At 49.9% G+C, this 18,670-nt stretch overlaps 8 protein-coding genes across 8 annotated transcripts; 4 read left to right on the top strand and 4 right to left on the bottom strand.

Moving 5' to 3' along the window:
- Positions 1-331: 331 nt before the first annotated feature.
- On the top strand, positions 332-1,532 carry AUEXF2481DRAFT_45414 (uncharacterized protein; the record flags this gene model as incomplete). Its single annotated transcript, XM_013493203.1, has 2 exons — positions 332-721; positions 771-1,532. 2 exons carry the CDS (start codon positions 332-334, stop codon positions 1,530-1,532), a joined length of 1,152 nt encoding a protein of 383 aa, XP_013348657.1.
- A 368-nt stretch (positions 1,533-1,900) lies between these two features.
- On the bottom strand, positions 1,901-2,320 carry AUEXF2481DRAFT_123 (uncharacterized protein; the record flags this gene model as incomplete). The annotated part of the gene is made up of 1 exon (XM_013493159.1): positions 1,901-2,320. The coding sequence occupies one exon, from the start codon at positions 2,318-2,320 to the stop codon at positions 1,901-1,903; it is 420 nt and encodes a 139-aa protein (XP_013348613.1).
- Positions 2,321-3,811: 1,491 nt separating this feature from the next.
- Positions 3,812-5,742, bottom strand: AUEXF2481DRAFT_119817 (uncharacterized protein). The gene has a single exon (XM_013493202.1). It carries the CDS (start codon positions 5,406-5,408, stop codon positions 3,897-3,899), a length of 1,512 nt encoding a protein of 503 aa, XP_013348656.1. The 5' UTR covers positions 5,409-5,742; the 3' UTR covers positions 3,812-3,896.
- Positions 5,743-6,129: 387 nt separating this feature from the next.
- On the top strand, positions 6,130-8,631 carry AUEXF2481DRAFT_120016 (uncharacterized protein). Its single transcript, XM_013493201.1, has one exon. It carries the CDS (start codon positions 6,340-6,342, stop codon positions 8,440-8,442), a length of 2,103 nt encoding a protein of 700 aa, XP_013348655.1. The 5' UTR covers positions 6,130-6,339; the 3' UTR covers positions 8,443-8,631.
- A 722-nt stretch (positions 8,632-9,353) lies between these two features.
- Positions 9,354-10,438, bottom strand: AUEXF2481DRAFT_24512 (uncharacterized protein; the record flags this gene model as incomplete). The annotated part of the gene is made up of 3 exons (XM_013493200.1): positions 9,354-10,012; positions 10,073-10,382; positions 10,436-10,438. 3 exons carry the CDS (start codon positions 10,436-10,438, stop codon positions 9,354-9,356), a joined length of 972 nt encoding a protein of 323 aa, XP_013348654.1.
- Positions 10,439-11,461: 1,023 nt separating this feature from the next.
- AUEXF2481DRAFT_45413 (uncharacterized protein) lies at positions 11,462-14,882 on the bottom strand (the record flags this gene model as incomplete). Its single annotated transcript, XM_013493199.1, has 10 exons — positions 11,462-12,078; positions 12,130-12,315; positions 12,365-12,504; positions 12,560-13,020; positions 13,073-13,743; positions 13,794-14,273; positions 14,324-14,492; positions 14,542-14,659; positions 14,723-14,791; positions 14,845-14,882. 10 exons carry the CDS (start codon positions 14,880-14,882, stop codon positions 11,462-11,464), a joined length of 2,949 nt encoding a protein of 982 aa, XP_013348653.1.
- A 201-nt stretch (positions 14,883-15,083) lies between these two features.
- On the top strand, positions 15,084-15,853 carry AUEXF2481DRAFT_34345 (uncharacterized protein). The gene has a single exon (XM_013493198.1). It carries the CDS (start codon positions 15,382-15,384, stop codon positions 15,619-15,621), a length of 240 nt encoding a protein of 79 aa, XP_013348652.1. The 5' UTR covers positions 15,084-15,381; the 3' UTR covers positions 15,622-15,853.
- A 50-nt stretch (positions 15,854-15,903) lies between these two features.
- AUEXF2481DRAFT_34344 (uncharacterized protein) lies at positions 15,904-17,283 on the top strand. Its single transcript, XM_013493197.1, has one exon. The coding sequence runs from the start codon at positions 15,971-15,973 to the stop codon at positions 17,198-17,200; it is 1,230 nt and encodes a 409-aa protein (XP_013348651.1). The 5' UTR covers positions 15,904-15,970; the 3' UTR covers positions 17,201-17,283.
- Positions 17,284-18,670: the final 1,387 nt, after the last annotated feature.

Genomic DNA, 18,670 nt, shown 5'->3' with positions numbered 1-18,670 from the left:
ATCATGGCCTTACATCCTGCAGCCAGCCCTCAAGCCACCATCACTAATTCCGTCCTTCCGTATGGCCGGCCATGTCTCGATGCTCCAACATCCCCTTCGAACAGGGCGGGGAACTCCTCAGCTATGTCAAATTTGAAATACCAGCCCCCCATAGCCGACTAGCATCGAGCTTATATCTGCTACTTGCTCATCCCGCTCTACTCTCCGCTCATCAAGGTCATACCCCGCAATTGGTCTAGACCTGCTTGTCAGTGTTATATAGGTCCTACATCAGGTAGGTCGGGCTCTCGCGTATACTTCACCTTCACAGATCAGAAGAGCAGACGTCATCATGTCTTCCACTGTAACCGTTGATCGTACATCAAACTTGACCGTTCACGAGGCACCTAACAAGGACTCCGACAATGTCAAACAGGAGAACCTGTCAGGACGCAATTACATCCGCTGGGACTCTGAAGGCGTAGAGAAGATAGCCGACGATGAAGAAGACGATATCAAGGCTGTCGCTGAACAGATCAATCTCATTCAGAAGGCCCAATGGAACGTCCATCGCCATTGCTACAGTGGCACCCATGCCCGTACCCACGGAATCGTCAAGGGCTCATTCGTCGTTCCTGATGGTCTGCCAAAGCACCTGAGACAAGGCGAGCTCTTCTCAAAGGGTGGAGAGTATCCCATCGTTGCAAGATATAGCACTGAGCCTGGTGACCCCGGCCTTGACGTACGTTCACCTTCTTCTGCTCATGTTCTGCCATCTAACATTCTTCCAGGATCGTATCCCCGTACCTAGAGGCTTTGCTATGAAGCTGTTTGGAGTCCAAGGAGACATGTATGAGGACTATCCAACTCAAGACATAGAGTTCAACAGCACGCCAGCCCTCGATCTAGCCACCGCCAAAGTGACTCGCGAGATCATCGACCTGCGTATCAAGTATGGTCATGACCAGGAAGAGCTACGTAAGCATCTGGAGAAGCGCGACGACACTGAACTGCAGACTGCTCGCGACAAGGTCCGCAACACCCATCTCGAGAGCACCCGTCAATACTCACAAACCGCATACCGCTTCGGCGACTATGTCATGAAGTACTGCCTGGTACCATCCAGCGAGACCCAACGAAGGCTTTACGACGAGACCGTTCGCCCCGAAGACGGCTCCGACATCCTCCACCGCTGGCTCCAAAACTTCCACGCCGAACACGATGCAGAATACCTCTTCCAAGTCCAGCTATGCGAGAACCTCGAAGACCAACCCGTCGAATACGCCGGAAAGGTCTGGGATCCTGAAAAGTACCCCTGGCAGACCGTGGCTACCGTCAAAATCCCCAAGCAAGAGAGTTTCGACTATGAGAGAAAGACTTTCTGGGAGGATCATATGAGAGTTGACCCTTGGCATGGTCTGAAGGCTTATCAGCCACTCGGATCGCCAAACAGACTGCGGAGGGTTGTTTACCCTGCATCGAGTGCGCTTCGACGCAAGATGAATGGCAGAAAGGAGGTCCATGTTACTAGTGTGGATGATATCCCCAACTGAGCTTGGAGGACAGGCTCGTCGATTGAGACCTTGTAATCACGATTGTATGTAACCTGCTTATGTATCTGTATTATACGAACATTTCTATCTCACCTGCAACCGACGAGCTTTACTTGTCAAGATATGGATATCACGAGTAGGTGATTAGTCCATCACAGTTAGATGGCGTAAATGTTCATGAGGCAAAGATTCCTTGTGTTCCTGTTACTAAAAGCGAGGGAAATGAAGAGCTGTTAGAACACAGTCATGAGACGTGGACAGGTATCAACGAGAGACAAAGGGTAAGATACAAATAACGACCAAGACCTTGAGAAAACAACAGTACCTTTGCTAGACATCAAAGTAGCAAGAACCCCTTCACACCCACTTTACTCCGGGAAGTCCGAAATCAAGAAATGCTGACAACCCTTGCCACCAAACATTTGCGAACCCCTACCCTTACTATTGCCCTGAGCACAAGTCTTCCAAAACTGTCTCTCACACCAATACTTAGGAACCCAAACATTACTCTTCATATTCATACGTCCATCCATCAAACACCTTTGATTAGGGAGAACATTGAGTCTTTGGTTACGAGCGTAGGATTCTCCGATTTGACCTACACCGCTGGGGACGTGGAGGTCACGGTTGCAGAGACGGTCGGTGGCTTGAAGGATTCTGTGGTCTTTGAGGAGGCATTGGAGTTTGTAGTTTTGCCAGTCGTTTTCGGATTCTGCGAGGACGGGGGCGGTGAGGAGGAGGGTGCAGAGGGTCACGATGAAGAGGATAGGGGCGGTGAAGCGGACCATCTTTTGTGACGTTTGTTGCTTGAGTTGGAGGTGGCTTTTTGGCCTTTTGGTTTCAGTCGTGCTGCAGACGACTGAGAAGATGATTTGTAATGATGGATCTGGTTTGATCAAGGGGGGCAAGAAAGCGTGTGTTTCTGATAGAAGGAAATCTACTCGATGGTCGTGTTCTCGGCATCTATTTATGAGTTGTGATGGATGAAGAAGCAAGTATAGAAGACAAAGGATACATCAAAGGTGGGGCGGTCGAAGTGTTATTGAGGACCTGAACTGGCAGTAACTCTCGGACGACTCTCTTTGACTGGAACAAGAGTGGCTGTCGAGAATAAAGAGAAGACTCAGATAGGAACATCTCTCGACAACAGTGGCAGAGACGCATGACGGGAAACAAGATTGGAAATGTAAAGCGTGATGGGCCTGAATTCATGAAGTTCCAAAGTAATGAGAAAATGATGTTACCCTGGTGTTACCTACAAAGTTTGAACATTGTTAAGCATAAAATTGTCCTGTGGTCGATTAGACGTTGACTCTCATTGATAGTGGTTTCCGGCAATTGATTCAATGATCAATCGAAGGTCATGAATGATCGAGGAACTCATCAGCCAACAGCCGGACACGATCATCAATATCGCCATCAGAGCAAGCCTCGACCAGCATCAACCAGGCCGCAAACGTACACTTCTTCCAGACACTCTTCAAAAAACCAACCGATTTTTCACAACCTCCCTATTCACCCCTCAAAGCATCAGACGTCGTTATTCTTCCAGTCCCACTCCACGGCACAATCCGATTTCGCACAGACCAGCTGTACAGCACAATAAATTTCTTCGCAGCCTCGCGTCGAACTCCTCTTTTCTCAAGTTGAAGCTCTCCAAACCCATGACCCACCTTCACTAGCACGAGTCGCTGAGCTTCGTGCTGAACAATTCGGAGTCTAGTGTATCTAAATAGGTGGTCCATATTAAGTGAGATCAATATGAACGGACACGGTGCCCTTTATAATCTTGCCTCTCTATCCTTTGCGGAGTTGCGGGTTCGCTTGCGGCTTACATTTCTTCTTTGAAGAACACTTGGTATAATCGTGATAAACTCTGGCAACGTGATTTTCTGCTAGGCTTCAGTCAGCTTGCCACTTACGAAACCGGTAGCTCTGACTGTGTCCTGGAGTGGATCAGCTGTTGGTATAAACTGCACTCTTTGCGTGCAGAACACCGTCATACTGCTAGCTGTTCCAAGGCACAGTACTTGTGAGAGACTGTGGCGATGTCTTCGAGATACCTTGTTTCATCAACTCCTTGCTCTAGAGTCATGCACAAGTGATATGACTGTGCGTTTCTATAGCTCGTCGTTGCTCTGCTTCGCTCATAAGTTGAATGGGTGTCACAGCATCCCACACACGCTGAGGGCATGCCATGTCTAAGCTTAATTGAGGTCGTTGCTACATATATGGTGCCTGTACGTAATAACAGATGGATGTATGATACAAGTATCTGACGGTGCACGCGAGAGTACCAGATGATATGTTTGCCAACAGCTCAAATTTAAACATTCAATATTGAACATTCAATCCCACCCGACCTTATAATCTATCATACGGAATCACCGGACCTCCATTGTCATCAACCAAATCCTGCGGGTCTGTGATCCACCAATGTGCATTCCCACTATACTCTACCTCAAGACTCTCAAGAGGCAAACCCCCTAGATCGATGAATTGCCGTGTCTTTTCCGGACCCCAAGCACGTAAATATGGCCTTGCGTGTTCGATCCGTCTAGCTTTCTCTATCTCCGCTGCATCTAAAGCGTGTCGTGCAAGTCTGTAAGGGGGAGGAGGCGCGGTATCCTTTAGGTGCTGTTGGTCTACAAACCACATATCACTGCCAAAGGTATCCATACCCTGACACTCTGCAAGCCCGTAATCTTCAATGTAATCCAAGACTTGCTGAGGCGTACCTCGAGCTTCAGGTCTGAAATTCAAACATGTGTCCACAAGCTTCCTCAAAGTCATCGAGTAGTTTTGTCCAGGATGAGGTCCTATATCCGTAAGAACATTCGGTTTCATTTTCCAATCAGGAGAGCCGATCTGGTAATCAATGTTTTGTGGGTGTCTTTCCAGCTTCACTAGCATTTCGGCCACTCGTGCAATTTGCCAGACTGTTGTGTGAGTCCCGCGCAAAGTTCCTTCTGGGAGGATGCGTCCATTTGGTGGAGCTCGACGGTGCGGATCACTGGATGGTCTCCACATCTCAGGAGCTAGAAAGCCAGGTGTGTAAGCCCACCGTTGTTTGTGCTGTTGGTTCTCAACATCGCCGTCGCGGGTGATGCATCCGCCTCCAAGATCCGCTATGTGAGGGCGAGGATATGCTGGGAACGATGAGTTGCTATCAGGTGGAGCGAGGAATATGTTCTTCGGTTTCATGTCGAACGGGATTATTACATCGGATTCCCTAGCAAATCCATGTGACTGCGCTTGTGTTTCTAGCTGGCGGGCTGCCTTCATCATGCAACAGAGAAAGTGCCAAATGAAGGGTTCCGGTATGCCTTTCCTCTTGTGTCGATGAGCTTTCATGATTGTGTCGAGATCTCCGTAATCATACAACGGCATGTATAATCTCCAGTGATAGTGGTAAGGAAAGATGTCCTTGTAATTCTGCTTCTGCCTCGAGTAACCCCATAGTGGGATAGAAAATATCTCTTCAGTCGCTTTAGGCTCCGTCATCAATCCCTGTAGGTAGGCCTCTTTTTGGAATCGAAACTCAGGTCGCGCATGTCCTATTTCTGCTCCTGGATCAGCGCCAAAGTCAAGACCTTTGTCTCTGAGATTTCTGTAGATGCCCTTGTAGAGACCTGTCTCGGCGATGGCGACGTTTCCCTCGAAGGCGTCCTTGATTACAGCATGGTTGATAGCCTTGCGGGTGTCATTGTCTACCAACACCCATATGTTTGCGATACCGTTGGATCCGGAGGCCAGTTTGTAGCCGCCGATCCATTGTGTATTTGGTGATGGGTTTGGCGGAAGTCGAATCCTGTTAAGGCTAGTGCCATCCTTCTGTATTGCCCTTGCCTCGACGTCATCCACATAGCGCGCCATGGTGAGTTTCCAGCAATTTTTGTTGTGCTATTGGCATAGAGCGCTTCTTGAAAGTATGTATAACCTTCTAGTCTTAAGGTTCATACCTATGTCCGCATCCGGAAAATGTCCTTTGTTGCTTTCGGTACAAAACCAGGCTCACCGTTTTATGCTTGGTAGCACAAAGAACAGTGGATATTCCTGGCTCTTTGACGCTTTGAGATAATGCAGATCACACTGTAAGTTGGAAGTCGGGGTATTGTGGTCATCAAGGTCGGCTCGAGTCAGATAGCCTTGCTTCCAGCACGTTTACATTGAGCTTTCGAGACAATGCTGAAGCACTGGAGCCGAGGACAAGCATCAGAAACGAGCTTCGTCGAAGAGATTGTCGACCAGTGGCTTGAGGGCTGCAGTCGACTTCCCCCGTGTGTCAAGCCTTGTCCTTCCCACCCTGATTCCACGAACAGAGCAGAGTTTTTGGATAGCTGTAGCGAGGGACAGTCATATCTCAAAAATCATGAATTTATTGTAAATGGGTGACCAGGATGTATCCCAGGACCGTCGCCTTGAAGCTCCAAGAGGGTTTGTGCCTTGACAGCTACAAGTTGTGATAGTGTTTCGCACACCGGGGAAAGGCCAGACTGACCGAGTTCCGAGGACAAAAAGAGATCGATGTCTGGCATCGATCATGATGAACAAAAGAGAATGTGAGCACGGCAGGGATCGAACCTGCAATCTCTTGATTCGTAGTCAAGCGCCTTGCCATTGGGCCACGCACCCGTTTTTGTTTAAGAGACATCTCTGCTACAATATATTTTTGCGGATCACGAGCATGACGGCGATAAGCTTGGCGATCGGCGTTATCCCCGACACAGCAAGACATTTTTCCTTCGGCTTCATCTTTTGCGCCTGCCTGTAGCAAGCAGATATCGAATAGAGTCAACTGCCAAACATGGCCACCACACTCGTCAAATCGCTCACCTCTGAGCCGCACACATTTCTGCAACCGCCAACAACATTACACACATCGTCGCTCGATTTTCTGAAGAAGACACTCGACCCGATCGCCAAAAACATCGCCGAGACACAACAACAGCGCTTGCAAGAGGCCCGCAAGAAGAGAAAGCGTGGACAACATAACGATGATGAGGAGATTTTGCGCTTGAGGAAGGTCCACGTTGACGGATTCGCTGTCGACCAGGTCTGGGAACAAGCAAGGCGCATCATCGACGCAGCGAGGAAAGAGGCCCAGCGCAACTTTGATGAGCTTGCCGAGAAGTATGCTATCGACGAGTCAGAGGAAGAGAGTGAGGGCGAGGACGGTGAAGGAGTCTCAGAGGATGGCGAGAGCGAAATTGGCGAAGAGGGGATCGACTACGAAGTCGAGGGTGAGGATGTAGACGGTGAAGACGAGGAAGATGAGGATATGGAAGTTGATGGCGAAGTCGATGACTACGAGGAGTCAGACATCGAAACCGACGGGGACGTCGAGATGGGCAGTGAAGGCGAGTCCGAGGCAGAAAGCGAAGAAGCAGCCGAATACGTGCCCGACCCGCACGGCCTGAACGACGGCTTCTTCTCCATCGACGACTTCAACAAACAATCAGAGTTCCTCGAACAAGCAGATGCCCGCGGAGACAACGATTTTGAAGACGACGATGAGGAGGGCGTCGACTGGGGCTCCAATCCTCTAGGTGCTAGTGCTACCATCTCGAAGGGGGCTCAGAACGACGACGCATCAGACGACGAGGACGGTCCCACATTCGGCAACGTCGACTTGAACGCTCCGGAAGGCTTCAGCGACAACGAGGAAGAGGTTGAGGAAGGTGAGATGGACGGTATGGGCTCTTTGTCAAACACAAACGAGGTCAAGTACGCAGACTTCTTCGCCCCGCCTGCCAAAAAGGTCCGCCCAAACAAGAGGGGACGTCCCAACCCCCACAACTTCCCTGCGAAGCAACCTTCACCTAGTGGAGCCGATGAGCCTGCAGAGAACGAAGAAGAGATGGAACGTACCATGGAGAAGGTCCATCGTGACTTGTTCGACGATGTATCAGATGAGGAGGAGGATGAGGAGAATCTTGATCCTGCCGACCCTCGCTCTCGCCGTTCAGCGCACGAGCGCCGCCAGACTGCCCTCACAGAAGAGATCCGACGCTTGGAAGCCGCAAACGTTGCTAAGAGAGACTGGACTCTCTCTGGTGAGGCTCGTGCTGCTGACCGTCCCATCAACTCTCTACTCGAAGAAGACCTCGAGTTCGAGCGTGTCGGTAAGCCCGTACCAGTCATCACTGCCGAGATCAGTGAGAGTCTGGAAGAGCTCATCAAGCGTCGCATTCTGTCAGAGGACTTCCAAGACATCATCCGCCGTCGTCCTGATGACCTGGCTACTGGTAGCTCAAGCAGACGCGGGCGTCTTGACTTTGAGCTCGATGACAGCAAGAGCAAGAAATCCCTTGCCGAAATGTACGAGGAGGAACATCTCAAGGCTACGGACCCCAACTACGTCGATGCAAAGGATGAGAAGACACAGAAGGAGCAAAAGGAGATCGATGCCTTATGGTGCGATATCAGCAACAAGCTCGACAGCCTCAGCTCCTGGCACTTCAAGCCCAAGGGTCCCGCTACACAACTCGACATTCGTGTTGACGCACCAGTCGTTCGTCTCGAAGATGCTCGTCCCACCGCCGGAGCAGAAGCCGCCACTGCCTCGCAACTCGCACCGCAAGAGATCTACAAGGCAGGCGAGGCGGCCGAGAAGGCAGAGGCCGAGCTTGCTACTCGTGGCGGTCTGGTCGTCAACCGCGAGGAGATGAGCAGAGAAGACCGCAAGCGTCGCCGCAGACGTGACAAGGAGCGCGAGAAGAAGTCACTCGCCAACATCGACCCCAACAAGAAGGAGAGCAAAAAGTCAAGGGAGAGAAGGGGCATCATCAGCGACCTCAAGAAGGGTGGTGTCAAGGTCATTGGCAACAAGGGACAGCTTACGGATGTTTCTGGTGCTGCTGTCAAGGATGCCCAGGCTCCTTCTGCTGGTGGTTCTTACAAGTTGTAAGATGCTTGTCGCATATGTCTATATTTCATCCCTGTTTCACCTGTTCAATACCACATTTTCATTATTTTCCAACACAGTATTCTTCGATCGCTATAGGTCAGTGTCATGCGCGTCGATGTTGACATGACCTGTTATGCCGAGATCTCATTTGCGACTGAGAGTTGTCCAAGTAAGCTTTGCGACCTATCTCCTGGCACAGCGCCTTCCCCGTGTGCTCAACTATGTAATCTGCAGCTGTAATCAGCTAGGGTGCCCTCTATGGATCGCAGTGGGGACCCGTCGTTTCCATAGCCCGCTTCACTGACTCTTCTAATATATACAACAAAAGACAATGGTATAGTCAGGAGATGATCTCAGACCAGACATGATAGATTCAAGTCAAGCTCCTCGAAACCAGTTACAAGAACAGTACAAACACGAACATATAAATATCAAGGTTGTCGACTGCCCACGCCAGCCAAGTGGGCCAAACACACTGCAGTCGGGTAGGAGCGGGACCCTTGCTTGGCTGGGGACAAGGAGGTCATGAAATAAGTTGTATGTATATGCTGAGAGGATAATAGGGGAGTGCGGTAGGATGAGCATGATTGAGAGGGGATTGTCGCCTTGATACCTGAGGCTTCAGATGGAAGACCGCATCTACTCGTAGTATCCGGCTATCATGAAGACCAGTTGCTCAGGTCTCCAGACGATGTTGACACTGCCACACATGACGGCGAGATGTCATCTGCCACCGATGTTAGTCACATGCTGCCTAGTCCCGTAGGCACAGAAAAGTAGAAACTCACAGATCCTTCAAGATGCCATCCAAGCATTGCCTCAAAATCTGCCGGCGTGGTCTTATGTGTGTTGGCAGTTGTCCCGAAGAGCCTATCAAAGACCGCCTCCGAAGGGCAGAAACTCCAATGATACTATGTCTCTGGCGAGTCGGAGGCTCGTGCCTGGCGCATTTGCTTTGTTACGCTAGCTTTTGCCGCTTCCAGGATTGCATTCGCATGGATCTGGACAGACGATACTGTCGATGGGGCACTGTAGACTTGTTGAACCATGATTCTGATATCGGCCGCATGGTTCAAGGAGAGCTGAGTGAGACGAGTTTCTCGAAGACGAAGCATCTGCGTAAAGGCTTCCCTTTCTGTCTGCAGACGCTGGACATGCTCTCTCTGATGATCGAATTCATTCAAAAGTTCGGTCGCGATCGCTTTCGTTTGGTCTCTGATCGACCAAGCGCGATGGGCCAGATCTTGGTGTGACATTTGCAAGAACGATTCCAGCGAACAATTGTTACGTGGACGGCGTAAACCACGTTCCCGGAAGAAGTTTTCGTACCGCTCTCCTTTTCGTGTGTAGTTTTGTAGCTCTTGCGTCAATCTCTCGACCTCGGCATGAGCGTTGCAAGTTCGCAAGGGCTTAATCTTTCGCTTGGCCTTCTTGTAACCTCCAAGCTTACAGATTAGATTGTGCTCTCTCTCAAGCATACGAACACCACCGCGTTCCTGTGTTTTGTCGAAGAATTTGACGACCTGCTCGAAGCCACCAAGTTGCATGATCAGTTCATGTTCCTCCATGACTCGGTCCAGCCCATCCAGTTGATCGAGTTATTCGAGATCTGTCTGAAGCACATCCGTACCTTCCGTCACATTGTGTTGTCCAGACTGATATTGACGTTCATGACTCTGTTTCACGAGCTCCTCGTTCTCATACGCGAGACGTTCGTTCTCAGTCCTTAGTTCCTCCAGCTTTTGTTTGTCTGTCTTTCTGGCGCGATTCAGTCGCTGGGTGTCGTCGTCAAATTGTTTGAGTTGAGCCCTCAGAATCTGTAAGTCGAGGTCCTTCTGATTCACCTGATCCTCAGCGTCTTCCACAGCATGAGCGCAGGGCGATTCATTCTTGATCAGAGGCACAGCCAAGTCTGAGCCTGAATGGGTTTTCGGGAGTTCCTCTTTGGTCGTGCATTATCTTTTCGTGTTGCTGGGTGTCGAACAGGCCGCACCATTATCTCCCGTTCATCAAAGTCAATGGTTGTCCAAGATTGAAGTACGAAGCATCAGATTTACGATCGTGAGCAGCTCTGCTTCTCTTCTTGCCAGCCATTAGTAACTTCGTTTTCAACAACGCTTTAGCGATAATCGTAACTCGCAATTGAGACTTGAACAGCAGTAAAATGTGGAAATGAAGGTGAATTGGAAAGTACGCGACTACGCGTGGACGCGTATATTAATGATCGCCCATTGCTCTAAGTTGGCACGGTGTCCGATGCTTCTTCCGACTAGTCTCGTCGGACGGCATTAGTGCTGTTTGATATTCATCGATGGCTATGATATTGGTTCCTCGACTTCTGATTGAGGAGCACGAGAAAGGTAGTAAGGGATGGAAGGAACGATGGTGGTCTAGCTTGTCGTACAGTAATGTCTCTTTGAAACGTGCGCCAAGCTCGATACGAAGGCGGTGAATTTACTGCCAATGTCTCCCCTCGACAACCGTCTCCGATACCTCAATGCAGACATGGCCTTTCTTCCATGACTTCGATCAGAAGACTGTCTCGCCTATGATTTTCCGGGTGGTCGGCAGACATCAGGAAGCTAGATTTTCATTTGTCATGAGCTCGTGTCACCTAGTGCCATCGAACACACTATGGTGTCGATTCCCAACCACCCATTAATTGAGTAGGGTGGATTAAGTCAAAGAACCGCTTTTCCCTCTGCTTTTCTTTCCATACCATCTGGAAGTCTGAACATATCTTTGTACAGAATCAGGACTTACACAGATAACTCGTAGGGACAAATATTGCCGAATTGCAACTACGAGCCTGATCATACCATATCAACCTCTAGGCTAGCTGCCGGATAGATTATTCTTGCAATAGACCGAATATTTAGAGGCTTGGTATGTCTTTGTTCAGCGTTTGCAAAGTTGTTTGACGTGTTATCGGCTGTAGTGGTTTAATTCTAGACATACTATATTACAAACATTTGGCGTTTCTGTATCTAGCGATTCTAGCAGTATTTCGTACATCTCCTTAATCAGAATACTCGTCAATAACACTGATAGGCTTGACAAACTTCCCAAGTGGTTTATACTCGATGTCCGTCAGGCCAAACGCTTTTGGTCCGCCAATCTCAATGGCTCGTGGAGTCGAAGTCCACTTATCACTAGCTGTGATACCAATGACCGTGACTAACAGACCATACCTATACTCAGGAGTGCCAATAGCTTCTCCTGACTGTGCATCAATCACTGCAATGAGATCTGGTACAATCGCTAACACTTCCTCACTCCCATGCTCGTTGACCTTGAACGCGGCAATATTCTCATTCTTGAAGGGAATCTTGATACGGCCCTTGAACTCAGTAGAAGAAGTGTCGGCAGCTGCTTCAATGATGACTTCGCCATAGACGTGACCATTGCGTAGTGTACGTTCTACACCAACGATCTTGCCTTTGAAGATGACTTTTGCTGCTTCGGGACCACCGACCTCGTCGATGATGCTTTCGGCTACGGTGTCTATACGATTGCTTTGGCGTGCTGCGGCGACTGCTCGACCGATGCGCCAGGCTAGAGATATTGTGTGTTCGACAGCCCAGCGCTTTGTTTCTGCCCCGGTGACTGGACCCTCTGCGCAACCGACGTGAGAACCTGGTTGATGTTAGCGACGGAATGCAGAGACATTTGTAAGTATCGGCTTGCCCATCTGAGACAATGCGGCTCTAATGATTCGTTCCACAGCCAGATCCGACGTGGCTGTTGGCATGTAAATCAAATTACCATTTCCATCTGCTGTTGCGATCGGGCAGAACACGCATGGTCGCTCGTTGAATACAACAGGTGTTGTTTGCCATTTAGTCGGGTATGCTCTTCCCATCCAGTCGCCGTCTGTCATGAGGTTAACAAGATTCAACGGATCCATTCGTGAAATACTTACCAACAGTTGGAAGATTCATGTTAGAGCTTGCTCCAAGAATCATACCTTGCAGCCCGTTGCCGCCCCCAATCTCTAGTGCAATCATGGCAGTAGCCTTTCTGTCACAATGCTCATAGAGACAATGTTGAGCATCCATCATCCTGTGCAGTAGTCAGTAATCCGTGAGCCGACGTAAAGTGGAATGTCACAACCTACTCATCGCCAGGGAGTTTTTCGATACCGACAGTGGGTGAGCCAGCTCCACCTCCACAACCCACTTGGTCCTCATCCTTAAGATCATGCGGATTGATGACTCTGATGATATCTCCGTTACGTAGGAGGCTTCTCATACGAAGCATATGCGAGTATGGAGAGCCACCACCGCCAGTCCCTAGAATATAGCAGCCGATGGCCATCCAATCGAGATCGGTCTCCGAGACATACCAGACTCGATCCTCAACTTTTGGCTTATATGTGGTGATGTTGACCGGCTCAGCTATAACATGCTTGTTGTCCGCATTGACGTTTCTTTGAGACTTATTGCCATTCTTCTCGTAGGCGTTCATGTTGTTGTCGTCTGAAAGCTCGTCTTCTGTAGTCGAATTCATCTCGTTGGCGCGAGTATAGTCGAATTCTCCTGCAGCTCTGATGATGAATCTGCTCTTATTCGCAATGTACTGAATTTTTGAATTAGTCTTTTTATCCGACTTGTCAAGCATAAGGACTTACTGGTAAGGGTAGTGTCTCAACCTCGACAATTTTGACAGAGTCTTGCGCAGCTCCAGACTCTACCGCTTTTCCAATCGCTTCTCTCGATATCTCTTCTACCAGAAGAGCAACATTCTTGGTTTCAGTTGACTTGACTGTATCGATCACAGCGCTGACTCTTGCAATAGCAGCTCCGATTGCGTTAGCTACTCCCGAATACTCGGGCTTGATCACGCGACTTGCGCCCTGCAGCTCGTCGGGAGCTATCACTGCTCCTCCACCTACCAGTAGTACTGGCAGATCTTCTGGCGATGTTTTCATAGTATCGACGACTTTCTCAAGCATTGCCTTCGTTACTGCCTTGAAGGAAGAGATGCCGGTCTCGAACAGATGCTTCACCTTACTGCGATCGCCGATGTCGACATTCTCACTTCCAGCGACTGTATAGTCGGTAGTCGTAGCGATATTGCCGCCGAATACAAGAGCTTCTGTCTGGATCTTGTAACCCACGCTGTCAGGGCCGACGGTGGTTTCGCCATTACGCTCTCGTACGATGGACCCGCCTCCGAGGCCGATACTTTTGACATCAGGACACGAGAAATTCATGCGAACGCCGGCAAATTCAGAGTATGCTGCTGCTTGTCTGGGGAAGCCATTGGCGAGTAGTAAGCCGACGTCAGTTGTTGTTCCACCTGTGTCGTTATAAGCTTGGAAATATACTTTGCAAGTCGACAGGACCTACCGATATCGACGACCATCATTGCTTCCTTTGTCTCGCCTTGGGCTAGGTATGCTGCGCCTCTCATACTGTTTGTTGGTCCACTGGAGAACGTCTTGATAGGCAATCGTGATGCCATCTCACCGCTCAGTATTGTCCCATCATTCTGACTCAGGAAGACAGGGCATGTTAGCCCAAGTAGTTTGATAGGTTCTTGGAAGGAGCGAATAGTTTTCCTTGCGAAAGGCAGAATGGAGGCGTTCAGAATGGCAGCGTTCTCGCGCTCCAGGAATCCGAGGTTGGCGACTTCTTTAGAGAGGACCACATGACACCCAGGTAGAGCTTCGCTAATGATCTGCGCAGTCTGCTCCTCTTGATGATGAGTGTTGTCGATCGGACTAAAGACCCCGTTCACCACAATGCTTGTTATACCTTTTCCCTTGATGATTTCACATTGTTCCCTGATCTCGTCGGCATTGATGTCCGAGATCAAGTTGCCATCCACTAGGCGGTACGTCAGACAGAAAGAGTTTGATAGCTTGACCTTGACACACCTTCAAGACCACCCTTGACCAAAGCATAGTGACCAAGGATGAGCTCCCTCATGTCGGTCGGCCAGTCTAAACATGGTAAAGCGTGTTTACTGAAAGGCCCACAAAGTCGAATCACGGCTACCCGGGCAAGCCTCGCAGCATCCCTTTCCACCACCGCATTGACAAAATGCTACACCTTGATCAGCGGAGTCTCGGTTGATCATCGATGGTACTCATACTGTAGTACCAATAGTCACAGAAGCAACGTCTTGAGGATTGATTTCGGCTTGGTCGAACATAAATACTAGAGCATCACTGATGCCCAAGCTAGGATTTGTGGTCGTTGGTGCTTTGTGCCTTGCAAAAGCATCAGCATGAGCCATTCGTTGCGAGGCTTGTGCTTTCGTTGATGCAACCTACCATGCAACGATACCCTTTCCCGGCTCTGAGGCCTTTGTAGGGTCTAGTATCACTCCATCGGTATTTGTACTAAAAAGTGTCCGCTTAGCTGAGTATCGAGGAGTATTATCTGATTGACATACCCGCCAACGTCGACGCCGATTCTGAGTACTCTGTGCATCTTCTATGCGACGGTTGCTTTGTATTGCTTCGGTAAGATGGACAATTCTGTGTTAAGATGAAAGGTCAATGATTAGAATCAGTGACAGACGTGGCAGGGAAGGACAGGGTAACCGGTATCGGCCCAAAGCGGCCTATCTCCGCTTGGCGACGGCCTCGGCCAACACTCCTTCCTCGACAGCAACGTGGTATCTGACCACATGCTGGTCACGATTGCCATATCATCACAAGGTTGCAGTGGACAAGAAACCATGCGGGACCACATACGCTTATCTTGTCGCCGCAACTCTAAAGTCCACTGCTTTGGAGAGTTCAACGATCGGCAGGCAGTTGGAAGTTCCTATATGCCGGTTGGCCTATCTTGATATGAACTGATTGCCTTTCTGCAGGACTGCAAAATCCAGCCAATAATCACACTGCCAATATGTCTTAGGTCGGTATATAATGCGGCGGTTGGTTCATGGTCCGTTGTGCTGTGGTAGTGCTCTATCTGTTCAACCATGCAAAAAATACGACTGCGACAGCTGAAGGAGAAAGTCCAACTCAAGGGCGACGAAGATGAGCACGAGGAGGTCAACTCATGGTCCAACCGTGATCTGATACCTCTGCCGCCTTCTCGACGGACCTGGGGTTGGTTTCACTTCTTCGGATACTGGACGCTCAATTCGCTCAATGTTTCCAACTGGCAGACGCCAAACACATTCTTGTGTGAGTCAAGATCAGAATCTGCTAGACTCTGAAATCAACTAATCCGGAAGTAAAGCATATGGACTCTCTGTCGGTCAGAGCATGATGGTGATTGTGGTTGGAAAGCTTCTGGTCACCTTCTTCTCCACGCTGATCGCTTGGTGTGGACTTCGTTGGCATATCGGCTTCACCGTGCAGAACCGCTATACTTGGGGCCTTCGCGGAAGCTATATCCCTCTGCTACAGAGAATCCTCCTCAACTTCATATGGTGCGCCATACAATGTAAGTCAGCGTCTGCACTGTCAGCTCCGGAGTCGTTGTGACTAACAGTCTCCGCAGGTTGGAACGGCGGACGATTGATAGCGGTGTGCATTACTGCAATATGGCCTTCATTTGCGAAGATGCATAACACCTTGCCGTCTTCTATGCCAACAACCACATACCAGTTTGTTGGTTTCGTCCTGTTCTGGATCTTCTCGGTGCCATTCTTGTTTGTACGGCCAGAGAAGTTTCGCCTGCCTTTCCTAGTAACCTCCATTTATTGTGGTCTCGGTATGCTTAGCATGATGATCTGGTCCCTCTCGGTGGCCAAAGGTGTCGGACCGCTCTGGACAACTGGACAAACCATTCCCCAAAACTCGTCCTGGAACCTGCATTGGCTCGAGATGAGAGGAATCAATCAGATCATTGGAGGTATTGCTGCTGGCATAACTAACGGCTCGGACTTCTCGCGCTATGCTCGATCGCCCAAGAATTACGTGCTGGGTACTGTCCTCTCGGCATGGGTCACCGGCGTGCTCGTCAGCTTGATAGGTCTCGTTGTCACAGCTGCATGTCAGAAAATCTACGGCGAAGTGTTCTGGAATCCACCAGATCTTCTCATGCGCATGATGGACAGCGGCGAAGGCTCTTCAAAAGCCAGAGCGGGAGTCTTCTTCTTAGCAGCAGGCTTTGCGTTGACAGGAATGTTCGAGAACGTGTGCGGAAACGCAGTTGCTGGAGGTATCGACCTTGCGGGTCTTTTCCCTCGCTATCTCGACATTCGTAGAGGAGCAATCTTGACCTTTATGGCTGTCTGGGTGTGTCAACCATGGCAGCTGGTCAACAAGGCAGCCACTTTCGTCAGTGTTCTGAGCTCTTTCTCGGTCTTCCTGTCGCCGATCATGGGCGTCATGGTGGTCGACTTCTACCTCTTGCGCAGAGGAAGAATCCAGCTTAGCCATCTATACAGGATCAAGGATACCTCATACTGGTTCAGTAAGGGTGTGAACTGGCGTGCTGTACCAGCTTGGATATGCGGGTGGGCGCCTACGATTGGCGGCCTCGTCGTCACTGTCGGTGGTATGTCTGATCCGCCGGCGACTCTAGTCAAGCTGTATTACATGGCGTTCCTGGTCGGATTCTTCGTGAGTGGAACCGTGTTTTACGTGCTCAATCTGATCTTCCCATACCCTGGACTGGGCGACTACGACGAGGTGGACGTCTACGAGACATTCACACCAAAGGAAGCTGCTAGTCTTGGAGTTGTACAAGTGAATGAGCCGCAAATATTTGATGGAGTCGTCGTCCACCCAGAGTACGGCAATAAAGAAGCTGAGATGGTTGTGGAGAAGCCTTTACGAGACCACTAGATACAAGCGCTGAGGTTAGAACGGTTAGAGATTATCCTGTATACATAGTGAAATGTACATCATGCTCGGTCGAGAAGCATTTGGGTGTTGAGTCGATAACTCATGCGGGACGTTGAGCCAAAAGTGCGTCAATGCGGTACTAGTCGGGTGCTTGCCGAAATTTCCTAATAGTTCGTGACATGCGACCCGATGGCGACGAGGTGCGCTCGGGCATGGAAGCCTTCACCGCACACCTTTACTCCTGAAGGCAATGAGCAGCGATGCTGTAAGATTAGACACAACGACATGTGGAGACTCGACTCGTGATCAAGTCAGACACGATTTTGCGAACGAGGCTTGCGTCCAGCAGTCTGATAACGTTGGTATTTTGTCTCGGAACGCTGGAGATAAGAGATCCGTCTGAACGGATGCGACGAAAGCAAAGTCAAAACGTTTCTAGAAGAGACGACGTTCTTTGCGCCAGAGACAAAATTGCTTGACAGCGAAGGATGTGGTTTCGGACACACGTGGTCGAAGTCCGCTGGCCCCACGCTGCCGCGCGCCGACAGAGAGTTACGAGCGTACAAGGGAGTGGCCGTCACTATTGGCTTCTGGAAGCGCCAGAAAGAAAGTGTCACAGCTCGGCAATGGGAAATTTACCTCGATGGAACAAAATGTGATGGTGACGCCGGCGTCTTGGAGATGACTTGCGCAGCTGAAGGGCATGAGGAATGATGTCAGTGGGTGTCGGCGAATCGTGTTTATGGCGATAAGAAGATATGTGTCTATACAAAACAGCTAGAAGACGAGAAGAAGTTGCAGCACTATGTTCTTCATTTGGTCAAGCGAAAGATAGGCACAGCACGGACATGGTGCAACAGGGTTGTAGAGAGTGTCGAGAAGAAGGTGAAATTGCATGATGGTCAAAAAGGAATGGTGAGATTGGCGAAAGGGTGGTTTTTGGCTAGGGCGGTTCTAGAAGTTGGTGAGCGGTTGTCCCGCCGGCGGAGGAGAGACGCCTAAATTGGTGAGTGTTTGCTCATTGATTTTGAGTTGCACGCTCGTTCGCTGCAGGATTCATCAGAGACACGTTTAGCTGTAGATGTAGCCGAGTTATGGGAGAGGGTCGAGCGAGTGGCGGGCAAGGAGCAAAGGGATTAATTAACATGTACTCTTCTGGTCAGGAGAGGGCGCAAACTAGTTGTTGACAAGAATCAAACAACGATTCGCAGATCGAGGCAGCAGCCAATCAGCGGGCGTGTGGAGGGCGAAAGGGAGGGAGGGCACTGGGCAGCACTTTGCCTTCTCCAGGTTTATTGATCATCTCTTGACCTTGACTCGATTGCAAGTCAGCCATTGAACTTGAACTGTGCACCGTCCATCCACATCGTCTCTTCAAAGGCCCGTTCGCGCTCGAATCGAATTGCGCCGTCTCACAGAGTCCGAGCACTCCCGTTGTCTCTCTCTCGTCTATCTCTTAACCCTGCTGTG

This window comes from Aureobasidium subglaciale (assembly GCF_000721755.1).
Source record: "Aureobasidium subglaciale EXF-2481 unplaced genomic scaffold scaffold_0, whole genome shotgun sequence".
Taxonomy (NCBI): Eukaryota; Fungi; Ascomycota; class Dothideomycetes; order Dothideales; family Saccotheciaceae; genus Aureobasidium; species Aureobasidium subglaciale.
The sequence above is the reverse complement of the archived record's forward strand: the minus strand, read 5'-3'. Positions and strand labels throughout refer to the sequence as shown.

Excerpts from the sequence above, each read along its gene's own strand:
- AUEXF2481DRAFT_119817 (XM_013493202.1), bottom strand. The coding sequence starts at position 5,408 with ATGGCGCGCTATGTGGATGACGTCGAGGCAAGGGCAATACAGAAGGAT.
- AUEXF2481DRAFT_120016 (XM_013493201.1), top strand. The coding sequence starts at position 6,340 with ATGGCCACCACACTCGTCAAATCGCTCACCTCTGAGCCGCACACATTT.
- AUEXF2481DRAFT_34345 (XM_013493198.1), top strand. The coding sequence starts at position 15,382 with ATGCAAAAAATACGACTGCGACAGCTGAAGGAGAAAGTCCAACTCAAG.
- AUEXF2481DRAFT_34344 (XM_013493197.1), top strand. The coding sequence starts at position 15,971 with ATGCATAACACCTTGCCGTCTTCTATGCCAACAACCACATACCAGTTT.